At 48.4% G+C, this 19,289-nt stretch overlaps 1 protein-coding gene across 1 annotated transcript; it reads right to left on the bottom strand.

Annotated features, from left to right (window-relative positions):
• Window positions 1-1,479: 1,479 nt before the first annotated feature.
• Window positions 1,480-19,050, bottom strand: PLPP3 (phospholipid phosphatase 3; the record flags this gene model as incomplete). Its single annotated transcript, XM_033516409.1, has 5 exons — window positions 1,480-1,681; window positions 5,964-6,140; window positions 12,873-12,930; window positions 13,929-14,212; window positions 18,808-19,050. Coding segments are annotated over 5 exons (888 nt in total), but the record flags the coding sequence as incomplete, so codon positions are not given.
• Window positions 19,051-19,289: the final 239 nt, after the last annotated feature.

Consider the following 19,289-nt stretch of genomic DNA (forward strand, 5'->3'; position numbering starts at 1 on the left):
ATTTAATATGTTTTTTTATACAAATGTCTCTAATTGTAGTTATTTTCATTAAAATATTACTACCACAGAACTACAATATTTTAGTCGACTATAAAAAAATTAATTCAATGCTTTTTTAAGCAGCAAAATGTAAATAACACAGGTCAGGACACAGTTTATAGTCATAGTGGATATATCTAAAATTGTTTCAGAAATAATATTTTACATAGTTAATTTTTAAGGTTTTATACATTATTTATATAATATTTATAATATAAAAAAAAAAAATCATAGCTTGCTATAAGTTGAAATGATAGGACGGATTCTGTGAGAAGGATGTGCAAATGGCCGTTCTGCGTGTTCTGCGGGATCCCTTTGCAAATGCACTTCGTGGAAGGGCTGCAAACCAAGCGCCTGTGGCTTCTGGGCAAAAGAAAAATTCATCATCACACCCGAGAGAGGCACAGCTGGTTTCCCACCGGAGTGACCCAGCGGAGCACAGGACCTGGTACTGCCATGGTGCACCCCGGGGTGCCCCAGGGAGGAGGAGGAGGAGGAGGAGGAGGAGAGGAGGGGATGCACAAACCGACTGACACCCAGGCCAGGACGTGCCGCCCAGCAGCCCGTCCCAAAACTGCAGAATAAAAGTTTCCCCGGGACTCAGCCCCGGGGTCGTAGTGCGAACGAGTTTTCGGCAGAGCCGCCGCTCCCCTGGCGCAAACCGCCACAAAAACCTGCTGGGATTTATTTTTGTGGGGGTGAAAAAGGGGATGGCTGGGAAGTGGAGGATGCTCTTTTCATTGAGGGGGGCTCGGGTGGGGTGAGCCCTCGGCAGGGAGCGGGCGGGGAGGAAGAAATGTGGCTTCTCTGCACGGAGGAAGGAGCTCTCCGGCCTCACTGCGCGTCTCGGGGCCGCTCGTTAAAGGCGTGTAGTGTGAGCAGAGAGAACAGAGACCCTTCGGAGATCTTGGACTGGGCAAGCTTCTTCTAAATTTAGTCACAGTATGGAAGAGAGGAGGCAAAAATAAACTAGGACCAAAAAGAGAAAAAAGCAACTCTTACAAACCAACCCCAGATCTTGACTCAGTGCTGTTGTCATACATAGTGCTATACAATTTTGTCGTGAGTTGGTTTTTTTTTCTCTCGCAGGCATTGGAAATCTTCGTAATCAGAAAAAAATCTAGGATGGCCAGCTTTCCAAAAACCCTTTAGTGTTCATTGAGCTAGGAACAATTTGGCGTTCACTACAACATGAACACTCAAACCAATTGCACATCCAGAACTCCGGCACCTCTCTTTGTTTCTTCGGCTTTTTGTGTTGTGTGGGGTTTATTTTTTCCTTTCTCATTGTCGCCTTTGCCTTAGTTGACCACCACCACCCCTTTCATCCAAATGTCGTAAGTTGAAAAGACCACAGAGTAAGACTTTACTGGTTGGGCAAGAAAGTCTCTCCCTACATTCTACTGTCTGATGAGATTTGAGAGCAGCAGGTAGTTGCTGTCAGCAGTCACTTTTTTTCCGCAAAAAAAAAAAAAAAAGAGTTTAAGATACAACGCCCATCTGATTCCTCGAAGTTCTACACCATGTTGTGATGGTTATTCCTCTCAATGATGTCCACAGGTGAAAGGATCTCCTTCCGGATGGGAGGTGGAGGCAGGCAAGTCTTTGTCTTGGGCTTGAAGAGATCTGAGACGTAAAACACCTGTAGGAATGAGTGGAAAAGGCAAACTTAGCCACAGTGGGCGATGCTTTGTTCAAGAAGTTGGTTTACAGATATATATACACATCTTTAAGCTGCAAAAATAGCACTTTCTGAATGCCTGCCTGTAACAGCTGTGAAATCCCAAGCACCTGCTACCACCTTTCTGTACAGCAGAGAAAAAGGCTTAGACCTCCCAAAACTGTAAAAACATGAGAGGGCAACTTAATTTCTCACTGCGTAATCACCGAGTGCAACACCCAGACCTCTGCTGAACTGGTTGAAAAGCCAGGAAACAGATCCACAGCCTGCACTCTAATAAAATAACAAAGGTCTCCAAAGGGCTGGCCTGACTCATCCTGAGTGGTTTCAGGGATGGAGTTGGCGTGAAACAACTCATTCAGCCAGACATCAGGTAAGCAACTAAAAGCTTTCAAGTCAAAGCTGTGTTAAAAGCTATCAGAAGTGAGTCAATGGCGAGCCATGCTCCTCATGCCACACCAAGGCACCAGTACAGAGCTGGGGTCTGGTGGAAACCAAAGGCTAAGGAGAGGAGGAGCTATTCCTGACTCCTTCTTCCTAAATATCCCGTGATGTAACCCCTCTCCCGGATGTGAAAAAGCCAGGGCCTGGCAATTTCGGAAGGTAGCAACACAATAAGAAACAAAGTGCTGGGAGGAAACTTCCACATCCTCCTTTGGCAGCGGCAGCACAAAGCTTATCAGCCTTCCAGGACCAGGGCACTTTCACCCTTGCCAAACCTCAGCCCTGTGCCAGAAGGGAAAAGAGTCAGCACAGATCCTCTGGATGGAGCAAAGCAAGAAGTGGCAAGGATTTATCATTTTGTCACCTGGTGCCACAGCCCCAAACTTCCGTCCTGCCACCCACTGCCTCTGCCAGCACATATTTGACAGTTCATCTCATCCTTAACCCCCAATAATCTGGACTAAAGCCATGGGTTTGCTGAGCTGAAATCCCAGGATGAGCAGCACATGGCTGTATTAATCAGCCCTACATTTGTTTTTTCTCCCACACTACTCAAACACAACACTTAAACACCCAGATAAATCAGGGGAAAAAAATAATTACAAGGTGCTCAAAGAAATAATATTAGATTACGACTTCCAGGCTGGCTAATGCAGGGAGAAAGCAAAGGTTTGGCCTACCTGCATCTCCACATTTTCTAACCTCCCAGAACCTTGTGCAGCAGGTCAAGTTGTCCTTGGAAACAACTTTTGCAAGCCCCTATCAGCACAGCAGATAAGGCTCAGGCTGGACAGACAGCAAAGCTGCTGTAAGCAGCAATTTACTCCTACAACTGCAGCCAAGGATGAAGGAAGCTGAGCTGGTGTTGCTTTGTGGAAAAGCAGAGGAGGAGCTGGCGTACAAAACAGTTCTTTTCTTGATGCATGTGCTGGTGTCTGGCTGTTTGGTTGTGTAACAGAGCTGATAAAGTTGTTTACAGGGCATCCAAATGGCAGCATTTTTGTATGTTTGGGTAAATAACAGCATCCAGCTGATGATCCCGAGGATCACAAGCTGGAGTCTGGCCCCTTGCTGCAGCATCCCAGTGTAAAACCTCATTGAACTGCTCTGGCACTGGCTTTCTTTTGGGTTGTTAATAGCTATAAACCCCCCATTTGTCTGGTTTGGTGCATTGCTGGTGCCATCTTGCTCATTTGTCCACCTCTGAGAGCTGGATCCAATCAAAAAGGTGTCCAACTTCTGCACCAAGATAGCCATGACAAATCAATTTATGGGAGGAGGTTGCTGAGTGCAAGAAGCATCTGGGGATTGCTTTGAGTCTGGTCCTTATTTTTAACAGGAATGAGTTATGGCAGAGTGTCATCCTGGATATTTTTACTTTTACTGTGCTGCTTTTCAGGGTTTCATTCAGAGACTGCTTAAGAGGTTTCATTTCTCTTTAAACTGTATTTCACTTTAACATGGCTGGAGGTTATATAAACATTTATAGGAATCATGAAACGTGATCTTTGGGGGTTAAAAGTGTGCTAAATCCTCCTAATGCTTGAAGTGTTTAACACAAAAAAAGACTAATAAACGTGCTAAGTTTTTCACTTGGATTAGCTCCATTTCCTGTAGAAGGTGCTCTCCACCCATAAAGAAAACTTGATGGGAGAAGACTGAGAGCATTTTAAGCCAGTATCTCACATTGCCACCTAACAATTCCTATTACTTTTCATCCTATTGAAGCAATTTTTAATCATACACAGAGAGAGGTTAAAACAACTCCTCTGAGCTAACCAGAGCAACACTGGGAGCATGTCCTTCTGACATCTCCCCTTTTCCCTCTCCCTCAGATGAGACATAAACCACACAAGGCACAGCAAGCTGCCTACAAGGCGCATAGAAACTATTTCTATTTGAGAAATCCTCGTCGTATTTCACCCTGGGTCCAAGCCTGAATGTTTCATCAGCTGGAAGTGCTTGACATTAATGCCTTCTGCTTGTTATTTCAGGCACTGAAAGACAAACGTGTCTGCTGCAGCACGACCTGGGTTTAAGCTCGGGCAGCCTTTCGGAGATGAAATCCACAATTGGTTTCTACTGAAAATTATGGCCTGATAACTGAGGTGTTTTTACAGCCCTTGGCTATCAGCAGGGTGGACCCTGAAGGCTTTGCTGGGGAAGGGGTGGCTGGGAGCACTCAGGGCTGGAGGTGATGAGTTTCCAGGTGCCTCCCTCTGTTTCAGAGCAGCCTGTGCAGGAGAGCTGGGCAAGAGCCCCCAGGACATAACAGGGATTATAGCAGAAAGCTTCTAAACTGCTCCTTCAGTGCAAACTCTGGGGTGTTTTGGGATGACTCTTCCTCTTGTCCCTTGCTGCCACCTCCCAAAACGTAGGAAAGTCTGCCAGGCCCTACCAGGCAAAGACTCCCAGCAGGTTCTGGAGAACAGCACACTGCTGGTTCTCTGCAGGCCGATGGAATGAGACAAGGGCTGGGTTCAAACCCTGCCCTGAGTGCTAAGCTGAAGCCTGAGATGTTCCAGGTTACTGAGCCATTCCTGCAAAGCGTTTGGACACAACTGCCCCTTCCACCAGCGGGCTGGGAGAGCAGCTCAGGCTGCCCCAGGCAGGCAAACCCGAGCCTGCCTGAGAAACTCCAGGCAGCTGCTTCCTATGACACAGGAAAGCAATCCCAGCCCTGCCACAGCCTCCCCTTCCCAGCACAGCTTCCAGCTGCTGGAGGGCTGGGAGGGGACAGCCAGGCCTGCTGCTCGTCCCAGCCAGGAAGCATCCGGACACCCATCCCAAGCATCCGGAGAGCTATTGTCCTTCTGGAACCATCCAGGGATGGACTGCCTCACCCCACTCCCCTTCCACATGGCTGTTATCCCGCTTCCCAGCATAAAGACACACTTCTCCTGCCTCCCCCTCGGGATCTGCCAGCCCTGCGTGGGACATGGGCACCGGGCAATGGCAAAATCCAACAGCTACTGCTCACAGAGTTAATAATACTCCATAAAAGCTTCCCAACAATGACATTTTTGTTTTGGCTTTGGAATATTATCAACGGGTGGGAAGTACATAAATAACCTATTTTCTCTCCCGGCAAAATGTAATATTGGTGAACTTAACTCCTTGTTCCCGAGGCTGATTTACTTTTAGAACAGTTTAAAAAAACCCCAAAAAATCCATAAAAAGTGGTAAGCTGTAAAAATCTTGTTTTCAGGAGTTCACACAGACACAGAAACCACCACAGCCCCCTTTGTGTCTATCTGAGGCAGCTGCCTGACCTGGTGCCCCCCATCCTGCCAAATTAAAACATCTTTGTGTGTCACTTCGAGTTACAGGGCTGTGCAATCAGGTCACCCTTTGGAGAGCAAGTGGCACAAGAACCAGCCCAGCAGCTGAAGTGGGCACAGCTTTTGTTGGCCGCTTTCTCACCAGCCCTTTTGCTCTGTGGAAATCCATCAGCCATCAGACAGCCTCTCCTCATCAGGATAACACGAGTTTTTGGATGGAGTGTGTGTGGAAGAGCCAGAATCCCAAGCACCCCAGACTCTCTGCTCAGCTCCTGGAGGAGCTTGCTAAGAAGCCTAACTGAGAACAGCTAGAGAAGCCAAAGCTTCTGGTGGAGAGGCAAATACCCTCCCCTGACTGAAGACCTTTCCAGTGCCCCGAGCTGCCTGCACCAAGCCTTTGGCGCACAGTGCCTCCCGGCACATGCCAGGTGTGACAGGGGATCCCCCGAGCTGAACTGGGGCTTGCAGAGGCTCTGCTATTCCCACAGCACTGCTCCTGCCCTGTTTTCCACACTCACCACGCAGTAAGCCACCAGGGCTCCCTGTGCAAAGCCTGCCAGCACGTCGGTGGGGTGGTGCTTGTGGTCCGACACGCGGGACAGCCCGGTGTAAAACGCCATCATGATGAGGGTGAACTGCAGCAGGGGACGCAGCAGGCGGGCTCCCTTCCACGTGAATCTGGCCTGCAGATAGAACTGTGCCAAGAGAGGGAAACAAACAGACAAACAAACAAAAAAAGGTTGCGTTAATTGGTGCGAATTTGCCCGAAACGCAACAGCAACTGCTCTGAGGGGGTGGCTGTGGGGCATCCACGGCCCTGTGGCAAAAAGGAAGGATGCTCATTGCACCATGTGGCCTCTGGAGGGATTTTTAACCCATGGAGGGGATGAGGACAGAGGTGGATGGGCACAGCCCTTCCTCAGTGAGCCAGGACCAGGGGATTGGGACCCTTGCACCCCATCTCTGCTTCAGCCTCCACACAACACCATCCGAGTACAGAAATCCCTCCCCGGCATTATTAATGCATAACAAGGTCCCAAATCTGGGGTATTTAGGACTCATACCATCTCTCAGAGGAAAAGAAAGACAATGCAGCATGCTAAAGCTTCAGAGCCACCCTGAAAACTCCCAGACACGGCCACAAGCACCAACAATGCGCACAATGCCACCCTCCAACACTCCCATCGCGTTTCCCGGCCCGAGCCGTGGGGTTTTCAGGGAAACAGAGAGCAGCTGCCCCACTACATGGCCTGGGAATTCCCTCCCTGGGTGGGAATGACAAGCAAAGCCCCGGCTCAGCCCCAAAAAGACGACGTTGGGGTGATGTCAAGCAGACATTGTAGGCCTGCCGTGACTATCTCGGGCCTGTTTCCGCTCCGGCTGCGGGCACGGCCGGTTCCTGTGGGAACGGGGAAGCTGGGCGGGAAGAGAGGGCAGGAAAACAGCAGCTCCTGCCGGGGATGAGCGCAGGGAGGAAGGCTGTGGGAAGGGAGGAGCAGCCTCCAGGCTTGGGGAGCAGTGAGGCACAAAGGGTGTGAAAATGAGAGGCGAGAGCTGCTCAGCTCCTGCAGCCCAGCCCCGCAGCTCTGCTCTGCCTGCTCCTAAATGAAGGGTCTGGGGTCAGACCCAGCGTCCTTCAAGGGGCTCTGCTACATCAGAGGGGTTTACTCCCCCATTTATGATCCCTTTTACACACCCAGAGCAGCTTGCACCGCCTCGATATGAAAGGGAATGAGGCTCTCACTGGGCTCCCTGAAACCACAAATAACTTAATGACAACATAAAAGCATAAAATGACCTATGAAAGCAGAACTAATTGGGAAGCTGATAAGGGGGAAGCATACATTTTGGCCAATTTAGTATGTTTGGCTGTTGTATAAACGCTGTATCTGCCCCTTTTTGGGAAGAACACACACTGGGCTCTTCAGAAGAAATGAAACATCACATCATCTGAATGGAGCAGATGCTCCAAATTATCCAGATTGTTGGCCAATTAACATGGAAGGGAGCAGCACCAGAACAGCTCGGTGCTGGCTAATGCACATGGTGATTCTGGGGAAAATATCTGCAAATCAGCCTGAGCCTGGGAACAGAGCCACAGCCCCACAGAGCACAACCCATACCCCACACCTGGTCCCTTCCATCCCAAACCAGTCCATGACTCTATTTTCATCTTCAAGAGCCTCAACTGAGTTTTTGACAGTGCAAAACTCAGGTTCCAGCGTGCTGCTGCCAGCAAAAAAAAAGCTCCAAGAAAAGCATCACCCTCAGTTCTACCAAATCCCTTAGGAAGGAAACTTGCTGCTGGATAATCTGACATTTGCCACTTTTGCATGGTCTGGACATCTTCTCAAATCTTTCCATCCCACAAGCCTGGACTAAAAAAGTCATCTAGAGGTGAGAGTGCAAAGTATCAGTTAAAAATTAGCAATAAAAAGCAAACAGCAAGTTTGAAGGCATAATAAAATAGGCACTTCTGGGGCTGAAGGCTGAACTGTGTCCCTTATGTGCAATCTTCAGCTCTGTAAAAGGGGTAAAAAGCAGTGTGGGGCATGCTGGGTGTCCCCAGCACACCCACACCTCTATATCTTGGAGGACAAAAACCCACCTGAACAGGTGCCCCTCAGACACTGAAGCTTCAGTGTGAGGATCTCAGCTGAGCTTCTTTTACTGCCACAATAAAAGCCATGGAAAAATTGCTCTATTCCCCATTCATAAGGATAAAAAAAGAGAGGATAACAGCATTCCTCATATTCCACAGGTATTTTATGAACATGCAGTGTTACAACAGCTGCTCTCAAACACCAGGATCCCCTAAATACTTTCAAGGTAAGACTTGGGGTGCTCCAGACTTTGCCCCTGCCCTCAGTATGAAAGTAAAACCCAGTTGATAAGGTCAAAAAGTGAAAGTAGAATTTGGAGGCTGAAAGGATCAGAATTTCCCTAAAGCAGGAATTAGTGCTATTACCAAGAAATGGGAAGTTCCTAGAAATTTATCTGAAAATCTGCTTATGAAGGTGGTTTGGGGTTTTTTTTGTTGTTTTGTTTGGGTTTTTTTGGTTGGATTTTTTTTTGTTGTTGTTATTTTTTGCCTCCTGGGAGCAAATCTGAAATGCTGCCTGCTGCAGACTGACAGATTTGGATGGGAATGTGGAGCTGGAATGGAGCCCTTCCCGGGAGGGGGTGGAAGAGCAAGACCACAAACGGGGTTATTTCCACCACAGATCATCCCAGGGCAGTGAAAAGCAGGAGCACCAACAGGAGCAAGGGTGGGGGAAATGGGATCCCACAGAGTGGGAGTTTTTTGGAGCTGCCATCCGCCGTCTCCTGGCAGAGGCTGAGTTACCACAAAGCAGATGGCTCGAGGGACGTCACATCGCTCTTCCTGTGCCAGGGGACTTCCACAGTGCTGGTGGGGACAGCCCACAGCCACACACAGCCTCTGAGCAGTCCCAGCAGGAGCTCAGAGCATCACCTCCAGCCTCCCTGGGCTTTCTGCTCTCCAGAAATCCCGTCCCCTTCACACTGTCCGCACCACAGGGCTGGACTCCATCAACCGCAGCCCTTGGTCACACCTAAAGCTTCCTTCTGGGAAACAGCTGGGCTTGCTCCTGGCTGGCTGACCCCAAGTGACCTCCTTCTGCAGCCCCATCTGCAAGCAGAGTGGGACCCAAAGTGCCACAGGGCCAAAACCTTTCCAGCCCAAACTCTTCCCAGTGTAATGCCCGGCCCTGGCTGGACAAAGCCAGCTGGAGGCTGGGGAATGCAGAATTTGGGTTTTAGCACCAAGCTGGGCAGAAGGGGAGGAAAGGAGATGGGCAAAGACCTCTCAGCATGTGCTGTTTGCCTCTTCCCTGCCTTTGCTGAGTGCACAGCCCCCTCTCACCCCATCAAAAATATGCCCAGCAGCTCAGCAGCTCAGTTCACAGCTCAGCCTTGCCCTCCAATATAATTCCATTTTATTCTCTTCTTTAAGTCACCCCTAAACTCAACTCCAAGTCCACAACCACCACAGAGGTTCCTTCACAAGGGCACATCACTGCTCAGCTGTACCAGGGCACCTTCCCCACCCCTCAGCACGGAGCTCCAGGGAGAAGCCTCACACTCCCCCTGACACATCAACCCAGCACCATTCACATTTTCCATTTACATCAGCAGAACACACCACAACCCATTCTGAAGTCTTCTGCCTCACCCACTGACACATATTAAATGCACAAGGTTTGCTTGCATTTTACCCAGAGTGGGCCAACGTTGCTGAGGGATATTAATTCAGCTTTTTGGATATTTAAATTTAGCTTTTCTGCACCCTTCGAGTGATTTCAGGCAATTTCCATGCTGCAAATAAATCAGCATTATGGTCTCACATGCACAAGGGGAGTGGAAAGCATCCATTGCTCCCTGCAAAGACCCCCACATCCACAGAAACAAAACAAAGAGGTGTGGGTCAGCTCCAGGGGGCTGCAGGGAATAAGCTGTTCCATACCCCCTCTTTCCTCAGCCTGCTATAAATACATATTACAGCTCACTCAGCCAAGGAGTAACAAAGCAAGGAAAATTAGGACAAAGAGGATTACCCAAGAGTTATTTCCCCTTTTAAATTTTTTATACAAAGGCCTGATGTTAATTGAGTATTCCTGGTGACAAGAAGGCTGCGAGAAACTTAGCCCTGAAGAACTAAATCCCAGGGGGTTTTACTGCACTGCAAGTGCCTTTCCCTGAGACTTTTCCCTCAAAGCCCTCCAGGGCTTGGCATCCCTCAGTGTTTTCTTGCTAGGAGCCCATGGATAGCACAGGGCTCTGCTGCAGTGCCAGGAAATGGGGAAGCAGTGGTCACTGGTCCACTCTTCACCAAATATCTGCACAAATCCATCCCCACGCTGCAGGCAATCCCTGAGGGATGCGTGGGAATCCATGGATCTTTTAATAGACTGACTGGAATCTTCTGGCACCCCTCTCCACCAGGTGAAGCAAACTCGAAAACATTTGAATTCAGAATGGGCTCTGAGAGTGAAGCCAGGGAACGCCAGGAAAGACGGGAAGTGACTTATCCTTAAAATATGAAGTATTGTTCAATCAGGAACACGCTCAGGACACGGCTGATCTGCCAGGCCTCTGCAGGACACACTCAGCCCCATGGATACCCCCACTCTGAGCAGCTCCTGGCACACTCCTGGTATCCAAAGTGTGGGCAGCAACCTGCCCTCACTTCCCAGGAACAGGGGAGCACCTGCTTTATCTTGATTGAGATGATTCCCTGATTAAATCCACCAAACACACCTCCTGTAGGCACTGGCATGGTGGATGCCACACTTCCTACCAGGCTTTCAAAACACCTCAACATTCCTTGAGGTGAGCAAGACAGCAGGGTTTATCTTGCATCAAATAAAATCCCCCTGGCTTACTATAATCTCCTTTTTCTTGTGATTATTTTTTGATATTATCAGCCTCTCCAATGTGTCAGATTTCCTTCCTCTCTTTTTCTGTGAGATTTCTCTGTCAGGCTCTGGCAGAGACCAGGGAGTGATAGAGAGCAGGGTGCTGCTAGACCAGCTGGAATCATAGAATCATTTAGGTGGAAGAGGGCCTTAAGATCGTTGCCTCACTTGTCTTGTCTCAAGTTGACTTTTCCTTCAATTTATCACCAAATACTTGATGTAATTTTTCCTGACATCTTGAAGCACAAGGCAACTGGACAGCTGGCCAGAGTCTGCTACCAGCCACATCACAGTTTTGGGACAAGGTAAAAATTAAAAATAAGATAATTTTAAAGGGATTTCCCCCTCCACAGAGAGGGATAAGTGGAGCAGACTGTTGTCCTGGGTCAGGGGGTGTGGGGCAAAGTCTGGGGAGTGCTGACAGCTCAAGTGCTCCCATGTGGGGACAGGGAAGGGCAGCAAAGAGAGACCAGAGGCATCTGAAGCATCACACACAAGCTAAACACCACCTCTGAAGCCTGCTGCAAAGTTAAAAACAATGTCAGGCAGCAGGCATTGGTGCAAAGCAAAAATGGAAAATGAGCCATGCAGGTTTTCTGTGCATCCTGTGGGAACCTGGAACCCACTCTGCAGTTTTGGGGTCTCTGCCATCAGCCCCCCAAGCTCTGTATTCCCATTTGTTTCTCACCTGCTCCAAAAGTGCTGGATTTTCAGAAAAACACATGAAAAAAATAAAGTTTGTCCAGCAACCTGCAGAAAATAGGTCAAGCCCTGGTAGAGAAGCCATCACCATCTTAACAGGGACTGGCACCCCTTGCTGTTCCCAGATGCTGGGCTGGAAAATATCTCAGGGCTGACTTATCTGAGTGCCCACAGACCTTCCCAGAAATAAATGACAGAAATAAATGTGAGTGATGGCTTCCAAACTCAGCTCACAAAGTTTTACGATGGGCTGAGCCTCCTGTGAAGCATCACCAAGGCAGCTCTTTATTGTGATACAGCTGGGAGGAAGCAGCCAAAACGTTCACTGAAGAAATTCAAAAGTTTTCCAAGAACAGAATAAGAAGGAAAACAAAGAAGGAATTTAATATGCAGCCCACAACTGCCTGGAAAGCTCAGTGATTCAGTTAGAGGAGTTGCTCACAGGGAGGGGGATCCAAGGCTGAAAAGGCAGGAGGGAGCAGTGGTCACTTATCTTTCCAGAGGGTGAGGGATGGGGGGAGAACTGCTCACAGATAAAAGCTCATGTTTCATGTTTTTATCAGTGCAGCTCTGTTCCTCTGCTTGCAAGTCCCAGATTAGCAGGGATGGAGGAGGAGGAGCACAAATCTTAAAAGCAACACGAAACTTGATTTTTTCAATGAAATAAAAAAGGAGAACCAGACACAAATCCCTGTGAACCCCCGGAGAAGGGCGTGTGTGTGTGTCCAGCCCCTGTGGGCAGTGCTGCCTCCCGCAGTCCTGGCAGGAAGCACCTTGGCAGCCACCCCGGCCCCAGCCCCAGAGCAGGAAGGGCAGAGCCATTTCTCACTGACAAAGGAAAACAAGTCCCAGCTCTCCCCTCCGGAACCAGGCAGGCAGAGGCTGCTCCACCTGCTCTGTTGGCACATTTGGGAACCAGGCATCACCTCCTGACACGGCAGCGCATCCTCCCCCTCCGTCCCTGAAAGGTTTTGGCTCGCCCCAAGCTCTCCACAGTGGAAACCACAACGTGGGGCCAACAGAATTGCACAGGTCATCCACAAATTTAGCAGGATTTGGATTTAGCTGCCACCTTGGCCACATCCCAAAGCTGCACACACAGCTCAGCTATCATCTCAGGAGTCTCTATCCCAAATAACACCACAGCTGAGGGTGGATCTTCCCACCAACAGCTCAGACTTTTTTTTAATTCAACCAACTTTCCATGTCCAACACTCATCCTCCCGTTATTCTACAGAATGTGGGACAGGGGGACAGGGAATCAACCAGCTCAGGGAGGTCACTTACCACCAAGTACAGCATGGTGTATAGGGAGAAGGACGCGTGCCCAGAGAAGAAGGATTTCCTGCAAAACAAAGCAGGTGCTCAGAACCAGCCAGTATAATCCTCAATATTAGAATTCTCCCTGTAATACAGTGAGCTGCCTGTGGCATCTGAGGCTGCCAGAGCACAGGGACTCTCAACCCCCAGTTCTTTGGGTTATAAAACCCCTGTTATCCGCCCTGCTTGCTGGTGAGGCAGAAAGCGAACGGATGGACAGGATGCTCGCATTGTTTGTCCCTTCCTGGCCTACTCATGGGACAGCAGTTATTTCCAGGATAGCCCAATAACTCATCATCTCGCCTCAAATAACCGGGAAACCCGAAAGAAACGAGAAGAGAGCAACTTCTCCAGCTGCTTGATTGCAGCATGAGGAGTGTGCCCTTGGAAAAGTCAAAATTTGGTGTCTGATGGAGGTGACAGAGCTCAGTGGAGAGGCACTGGCAGCCCTGCCTGTGTGGTGGAGCCTTTCCTGAGGAGAAGCTCTGCTGTGACACACGGGACAGCTCGGGCTGCTCACCATGAGCTCAGCTCTGGGGGTGAATTCCCACACAGAGCGGCAGCTCAGGGAAACAATAGTGTAGGAGGAAAGAGAAAGGAAAAGAAATATTATTCAGCTGAGTGCCACACTTCCCAAGGGAAACTGCTGCTCACTGGAAAACGGATTTTTGGGCCTTCGCAGAAAAAGAAGTATTTCACAGGATTCTAGAATGGTTTCTGCTACAAGGGACATCAAAGACCAACTCATTCCACCCTCCTGCTATGGGTAGGGACAGCTTTCACTAGACCAGGTTGTTTAGATCCCCATCTAAGATGGACTTGAACACTTCCAGGGCTGGGGCATCCACAGCTTCTCTGGAAAATCTATTTCAGTGCCTCCCCACCTTCACAGGGAAGAATTTCACCCTAATATCCAAACTAACCCCACTCTCAGTTTTAGATTCAAACCCTCTACTGCTGACAGAGAAACCTGAGACACATTTAGTGGCAGCAACCCTTGGCTTTGGTGCCACGGGCTCTCACCTGGCTTCCTGCACCCTGCTGTCATTTCCCCTGCAGGTGTAGTTCTGGATGTAAACTCCCTTGGCGCAGTTGATGGTGGAGAAATCCAAGTCACAAACGGCCAGGAAATGCGGCCGCAAGCGCCCGACGGACACTTTGGCAATGTCTGTGAAGGACTGGCTGATGGCACAGCCGAAAACAAAGCAGCCCACTTGCTTGTAGAGAGCTGCCACGTAGGGGTTCTGGATGAAGGAGCGGGATTTCTCCTTCAGGTAGTGGATGCGGTAGAGCTCTCCCGTTATAATCTGCGAGGGAAGCACAACAGAGAGGTCAGGGAGCAGGGAAATCGCTGAGCAAAAGCAGGGGGTGAACGCAGGGCTGTGGGATCCCAAAGCAGGAATCTGCTCCTGCCATGGCCCAGTGTCTCTCCATCCTCCCCCTCTTCCCTCCCAGTGCTCGGGATGTTTATGGAAAAGTCCAATAAACAAAACAAAAAAAGGGTAGATTTTTGGGTTAGCATGTTGGCCTATCTCTACAAAAGTGAAATAACACCTGGCATAGTGGGAAAAGAAAATTGACATAAAGATAAAGAATTAGTGTGTGCTGGGAAGGAGAGGCCAGACACACTACCCCTCTTATCAAACTGATTTTGGAGGAAAAGAAACCCACAGCCTGCTTATCTTCCTCCCTCAAAATCATTTACACAACAATGGAAGAAACAGAAAGCCCCAAATTTTTCAGATTCTGGCCCAAAACTTGCTGCCAGCAGACCCAATTCAGACCTCTCAAGGCCTCCAAAAGGTCCAGCTATTTTGGGGCATTTCGAGGGGTCTTGCCATCATCACATGGCAGCAGATTGTGTTTTTCTTGTGTCAGGGGTGCTGAGGTTTGACAATATCACCATAAATCACTGTCAGGGAGCAGAGGATCCAACTTCCCACACTCATGACTCTTAAAAGGCAGGTTAATGAAAATCAGGCTGTGAAATGAAGCCCAAAAGTCTCACCTCTCCCAAAGAGCCAAAGGTTTAAATTGTTCTCCGTCACGCTACTCATCTAAATTTTAAGCTCCGGATTTACAGCTTTAGGATTTCATTCATTACTCCAAATGTTTTTATACCTGAGTAATAAATTGAGGCAGAGGTTTTGGGAGGGTTTTTTGTTGTGGTTTTTATTTTTTTGGATGCCCCCTTGTCCCTGCCTCTCTGTAGTCACGGGGACTTTGATATGTCAGGAAAAATGCCTTCATGTTAATCCCTTTCTGGAGCAGCCAGCAATATTCCTCCTGGTGTGGCAGCCTGCCAGCCATAAGCAGGAGACGAGGCTCCCCTGCCTACCTTTTTTAAAAGCTTGGCACAACCTTTGGAAACTAATAAACTGGAAAAGCATGGCAATTAGGCTAAGAAGAGTGAAGCTGTATCATTGTTTGAACTCACTCGTACCAGGGCTTGAAAAAACAAAGGTTGACCTAAGGCAGCTGAAATTGCAGCTAAGCAGGCTTTATCAAAGAGAGATACAACTGTAATAACAGAGAATAAATACCAAGCTAGAGCAGCTACCATGCACAGGAATTCTTTGAGTGGCTGCACCACCATTTGGGGTTTGCACGTCACAGCTGAGATTTCCTCTTGGAAATCTGGTAGTGACCAAGGCTTGTTTAGGGAGCTGCATCATTTCAATCCTCACAGTCTCCAAAGACCATGGTTTATCTCCATTTTGAACCTCTTTCCAGCACAAGCTGCCAGCCAGGAAATCCACTGGCGTGAGGCCTGCAGAGGGAGGATGGACACAGAGGCTCCTGCACAAGGGCAGGTCCCCTCCCAAATGCCCAAATTCACAAGAAAAGGAACTCTGAGGCTCTCGTGGCTTTCACAAAGGGAAGACCAGACAAATTAAGGATGATATCTGATACTGGGAGATGTGCCATTACTGCAAACTCACAAAAAGATCCATGCAAACCTGAGGCTCTTGGCCTGGGGAAAGGCATGTGACCATTTTAAACAGGGACCAACAAAAGTCTGGGGAATTAATATTTTTCTCTCACTGTTGGTGGTCTGGGTAATTGCACACATGTAGCAGATTGTAAATTGGAGCCTTCATTCCCTCACTGAAATGCTGCTGGGTACCCAGGAACCCTCCCCAGTTAGTGAAAGCCATGGATCAACTTAATGAGAAGATAAAAATTGGGTAAACTTGTTTTTTTGGCAGTGCTGTCCCAGATAAAGCAGGACGGTGAAAAACTAATGCAGCACAGATGTGCACAGACTGGAAGGACACCCTGAAAAGAAAACAAGTTTTAAAGATATCAAGATCTTCTCCTGCCTTGCTCTCCTGGCGAGCCATCCACACGGGACATCTGCCATTCCCAGGTGATGGGCACAATTCCCTGGCACACATATTTAAAAAAGTTGTTCAGTAGAGAGAAGCCAACATCAAACTTTTCTGTCTGTGAATGCTTTCTGCAGACTTTCAGTTGTCAAATCCATTTTACTGTTATTATAAGGTATCACCAGCAATCCATTAGCCTGCCATTAGAGCTTTTCTAATGCTCTAATAGCATCTTTTCACTTGCTTTGGGTGCAACATTCTCTGTGCTAATCACATTGCAGCGTGTCACCTTCAGCTGTAAACCAGCCAGCTAATCCAGGTGTGTAACTTAGATCACCTAGCAAATTAATTTTATTAGGAATTTTTCATAGCCCTCCAAGACCTGTCAGGTGTGGGGACACGGTGCCACAGCAGTGGTAGCCCTACAAGGCTCAGGAAGAGGAGTGTCACCTTCCCCTGGCCATCCAAGGGACCACCAACATCACATCAAGCAGGGCAGTCAGGAGAGAGGTGAGAGTGCACAGCCCAGAGGCACGAGCCTCTCCAGTGTCATCTGCATGGAAATTTGACTGAATCCAGTAAATACACAGGTATTCAAACCAAATGCATATCCTCTCCCATCCTGATGGAAGCAAAGGTCTTGCCTCTGCCGTTTACTTAGCAAACTCTCTGGGTGTCCTCAAGCCACTTAAAACATGACCTGGACCTTTTTACCCCAGGCTAGACTGCCTGTGACACCACATAAAGCAAGGGTGTGAAATTTTGGCTGCTCCATCCCAAAAGCCATCCCTGGAAGTCCTCGTAACCACTGCCCTGCCTTCCAAAGGCAAAAGATGTGATTGAAAGGAGAGGAGTCAGTGCTTTGTGGATTTGGAAGGAATTCCTATTATGCTACAGTAATGCTGGTATCTGGGTTACATCTGAAAAAGGAGGTCAGGCTGACTTGAATTTTCCATGCAGACTGCCATAGCAAAGAAATCTGTTCCTTCAGTTCCTTGTTAGCCATTTGTGTCACTCAACAGCAAATAACTGAGCTTTTGAATTTACCTTATTAAGTTACATTTGTTGTGGGCACAGTGAAACCAGGGCAGAAACATCCAATTCTTTGGGGATTTTCTTTCTCTTTTAATTGACCTGCTATTTCGTGGTAGAGAGTTGATGGATCACACAGGCAGCTGATTATGTTTCCAGTTTCTGTTCCAACTCCTGTATTTGCCACTGCCTCATTAGGGATCAGAAGCACACTCTGCTTGGAGCTGGCGTGCCGATAGCTCCGGCAGTAATGCGAAAATGAGAGGCTTTTTCATTTCATTTTTATGGCTTTTCCACACTCAGGGGTCATTCACCTGCAGGGTGAAATTCTGCTGTATTTATAGAATTGGGGGCCTGGCACCTTTTGGGTTTGTGTTGGGGAGGGAGGGGGCAGAGGGACAGGGCAATTTTGGGGACCTGCTTTGCTGAGTGTGTGCAGACACAGGAATCCTGCACAGAAGGTTTACAAACAGTATTTAGAACCCAGACTTCACGTGGCTTTATTGTGACTGAAGGTGAACAGGCTCTGATTCCACATGGTCAGGGAATGATGGAGAGATGAGGAAATGATGGAGACATTCACCACACAAAGCAGCAAGGCTGAGGATGGGGTGTTACCAAAGCAGGCACTGTGCCATCCTAAAATATCTGCTGCCCATGACATTCCATCTGTGAGGAAAGCTGAAAGGGGAACAAGTGCTCCTGACCTCTCCATCTCCAGCCCTCCCAGCTGAAGGAGCAAGAGGAAGGTGGCACCTCTGGGAAAGCACCTGAGCTGTTCTGGCAGCAGGTGAGAAGGAAAATGTAGGTACTTTTCACAGGGGAATTTCATCTTAGCTGGAAGTGTTTAAGCAACAACCAGGAGACAGCTCTTTTCTCCTGGGCATCAGAAGGCTCAGCTCATGGGCTGAGTTCAGCTTTTTGGCTGACAAATAAAGCTCTTGCCATGCAATCATATCCTAGCACAGCTCTAGAAAAACTGGCAGAAGGAAAAGGAAGAGGCGTTGGGAAGGCGGGACATTAACTTCATTTTACAGCGAGGACTCTGGGAATTCGCTCCCCATGGAAGGTTTTAATTGTCTTTTAAAAATGGCTGTAATATGCCATCTCTTAAAAACCTAATACTAACCTGTTAAATTTTCCAGGCACCGGTTAGCTGAAAAGATGTATCCTTTCTTTGTTTTTTAAAGCTTATAAAATAGGCAAATACCACGAGTTATTTGAATAGGGACAAACCATGCCAAGTCTTTACTGACACTCAAGTGTTTTTGCCTCCACTCTGAACTCCTACTGGAGGGTGAATAAGTTCTTGTGAAGCACACAGACTTGCCCAAACAGCTTTGGGCCTGTTTACAAGCTTCAAGAGCAATCTCATTCCTCTCATTACAACCTTTCATTTGTAAATGTTTGCAACTCCAGGCTTACAAAAGTCAAACGATCAGCAGAGGAGATGCGAACCGGGTAGATATCGGCATTAGCAGGACAAAGAGGTGCCAATAAAACCCCTGGGGGACACAGGAGGTTCTGGAGGTGGGACTTACCGCCAGGATGGCGATGAGGATGCCCGCAGCACACAGCACCGCGTCGTTGATGGTTTCCACGTTCTTCTGCGGGTACCTGATGCTGTCGTCGTCGCAGTAGAAGCCCCTCTGGTAGGGTTGGATTGTGCTTGTCTCGATGATGAGGAAGGGCAACCCGGCTACAAGGAAGGGGAGACAACAACCAGAGCCATCAGCAATACAGGCAAAACCAAGCAGCTCGCAAAAAAAACCCCACCAAGCCAAAATTCAACTAGAAAACCTCTTGCAAACCACCCATCGCCATTCCTGGTGCTTTTCTTTCCATATCGCTATCTTTCCAAAGGGAAAATAGTGATAGCATTGGGATTTGTTTTTCCAAGCTGGTCTTGCAGGGAAAAAGCATCTCCTCTGTTATGGTTATCAGATGTCTGCGCAGCCTGGTTCCAGTTAAGCCCTGTGCACTGCAAATATTAACTTACAGGAACAGACCCCTGGAGCAATCC

This window comes from Parus major, chromosome 8 (assembly GCF_001522545.3).
Source record: "Parus major isolate Abel chromosome 8, Parus_major1.1, whole genome shotgun sequence".
Lineage (NCBI taxonomy): Eukaryota > Metazoa > Chordata > Aves > Passeriformes > Paridae > Parus > Parus major.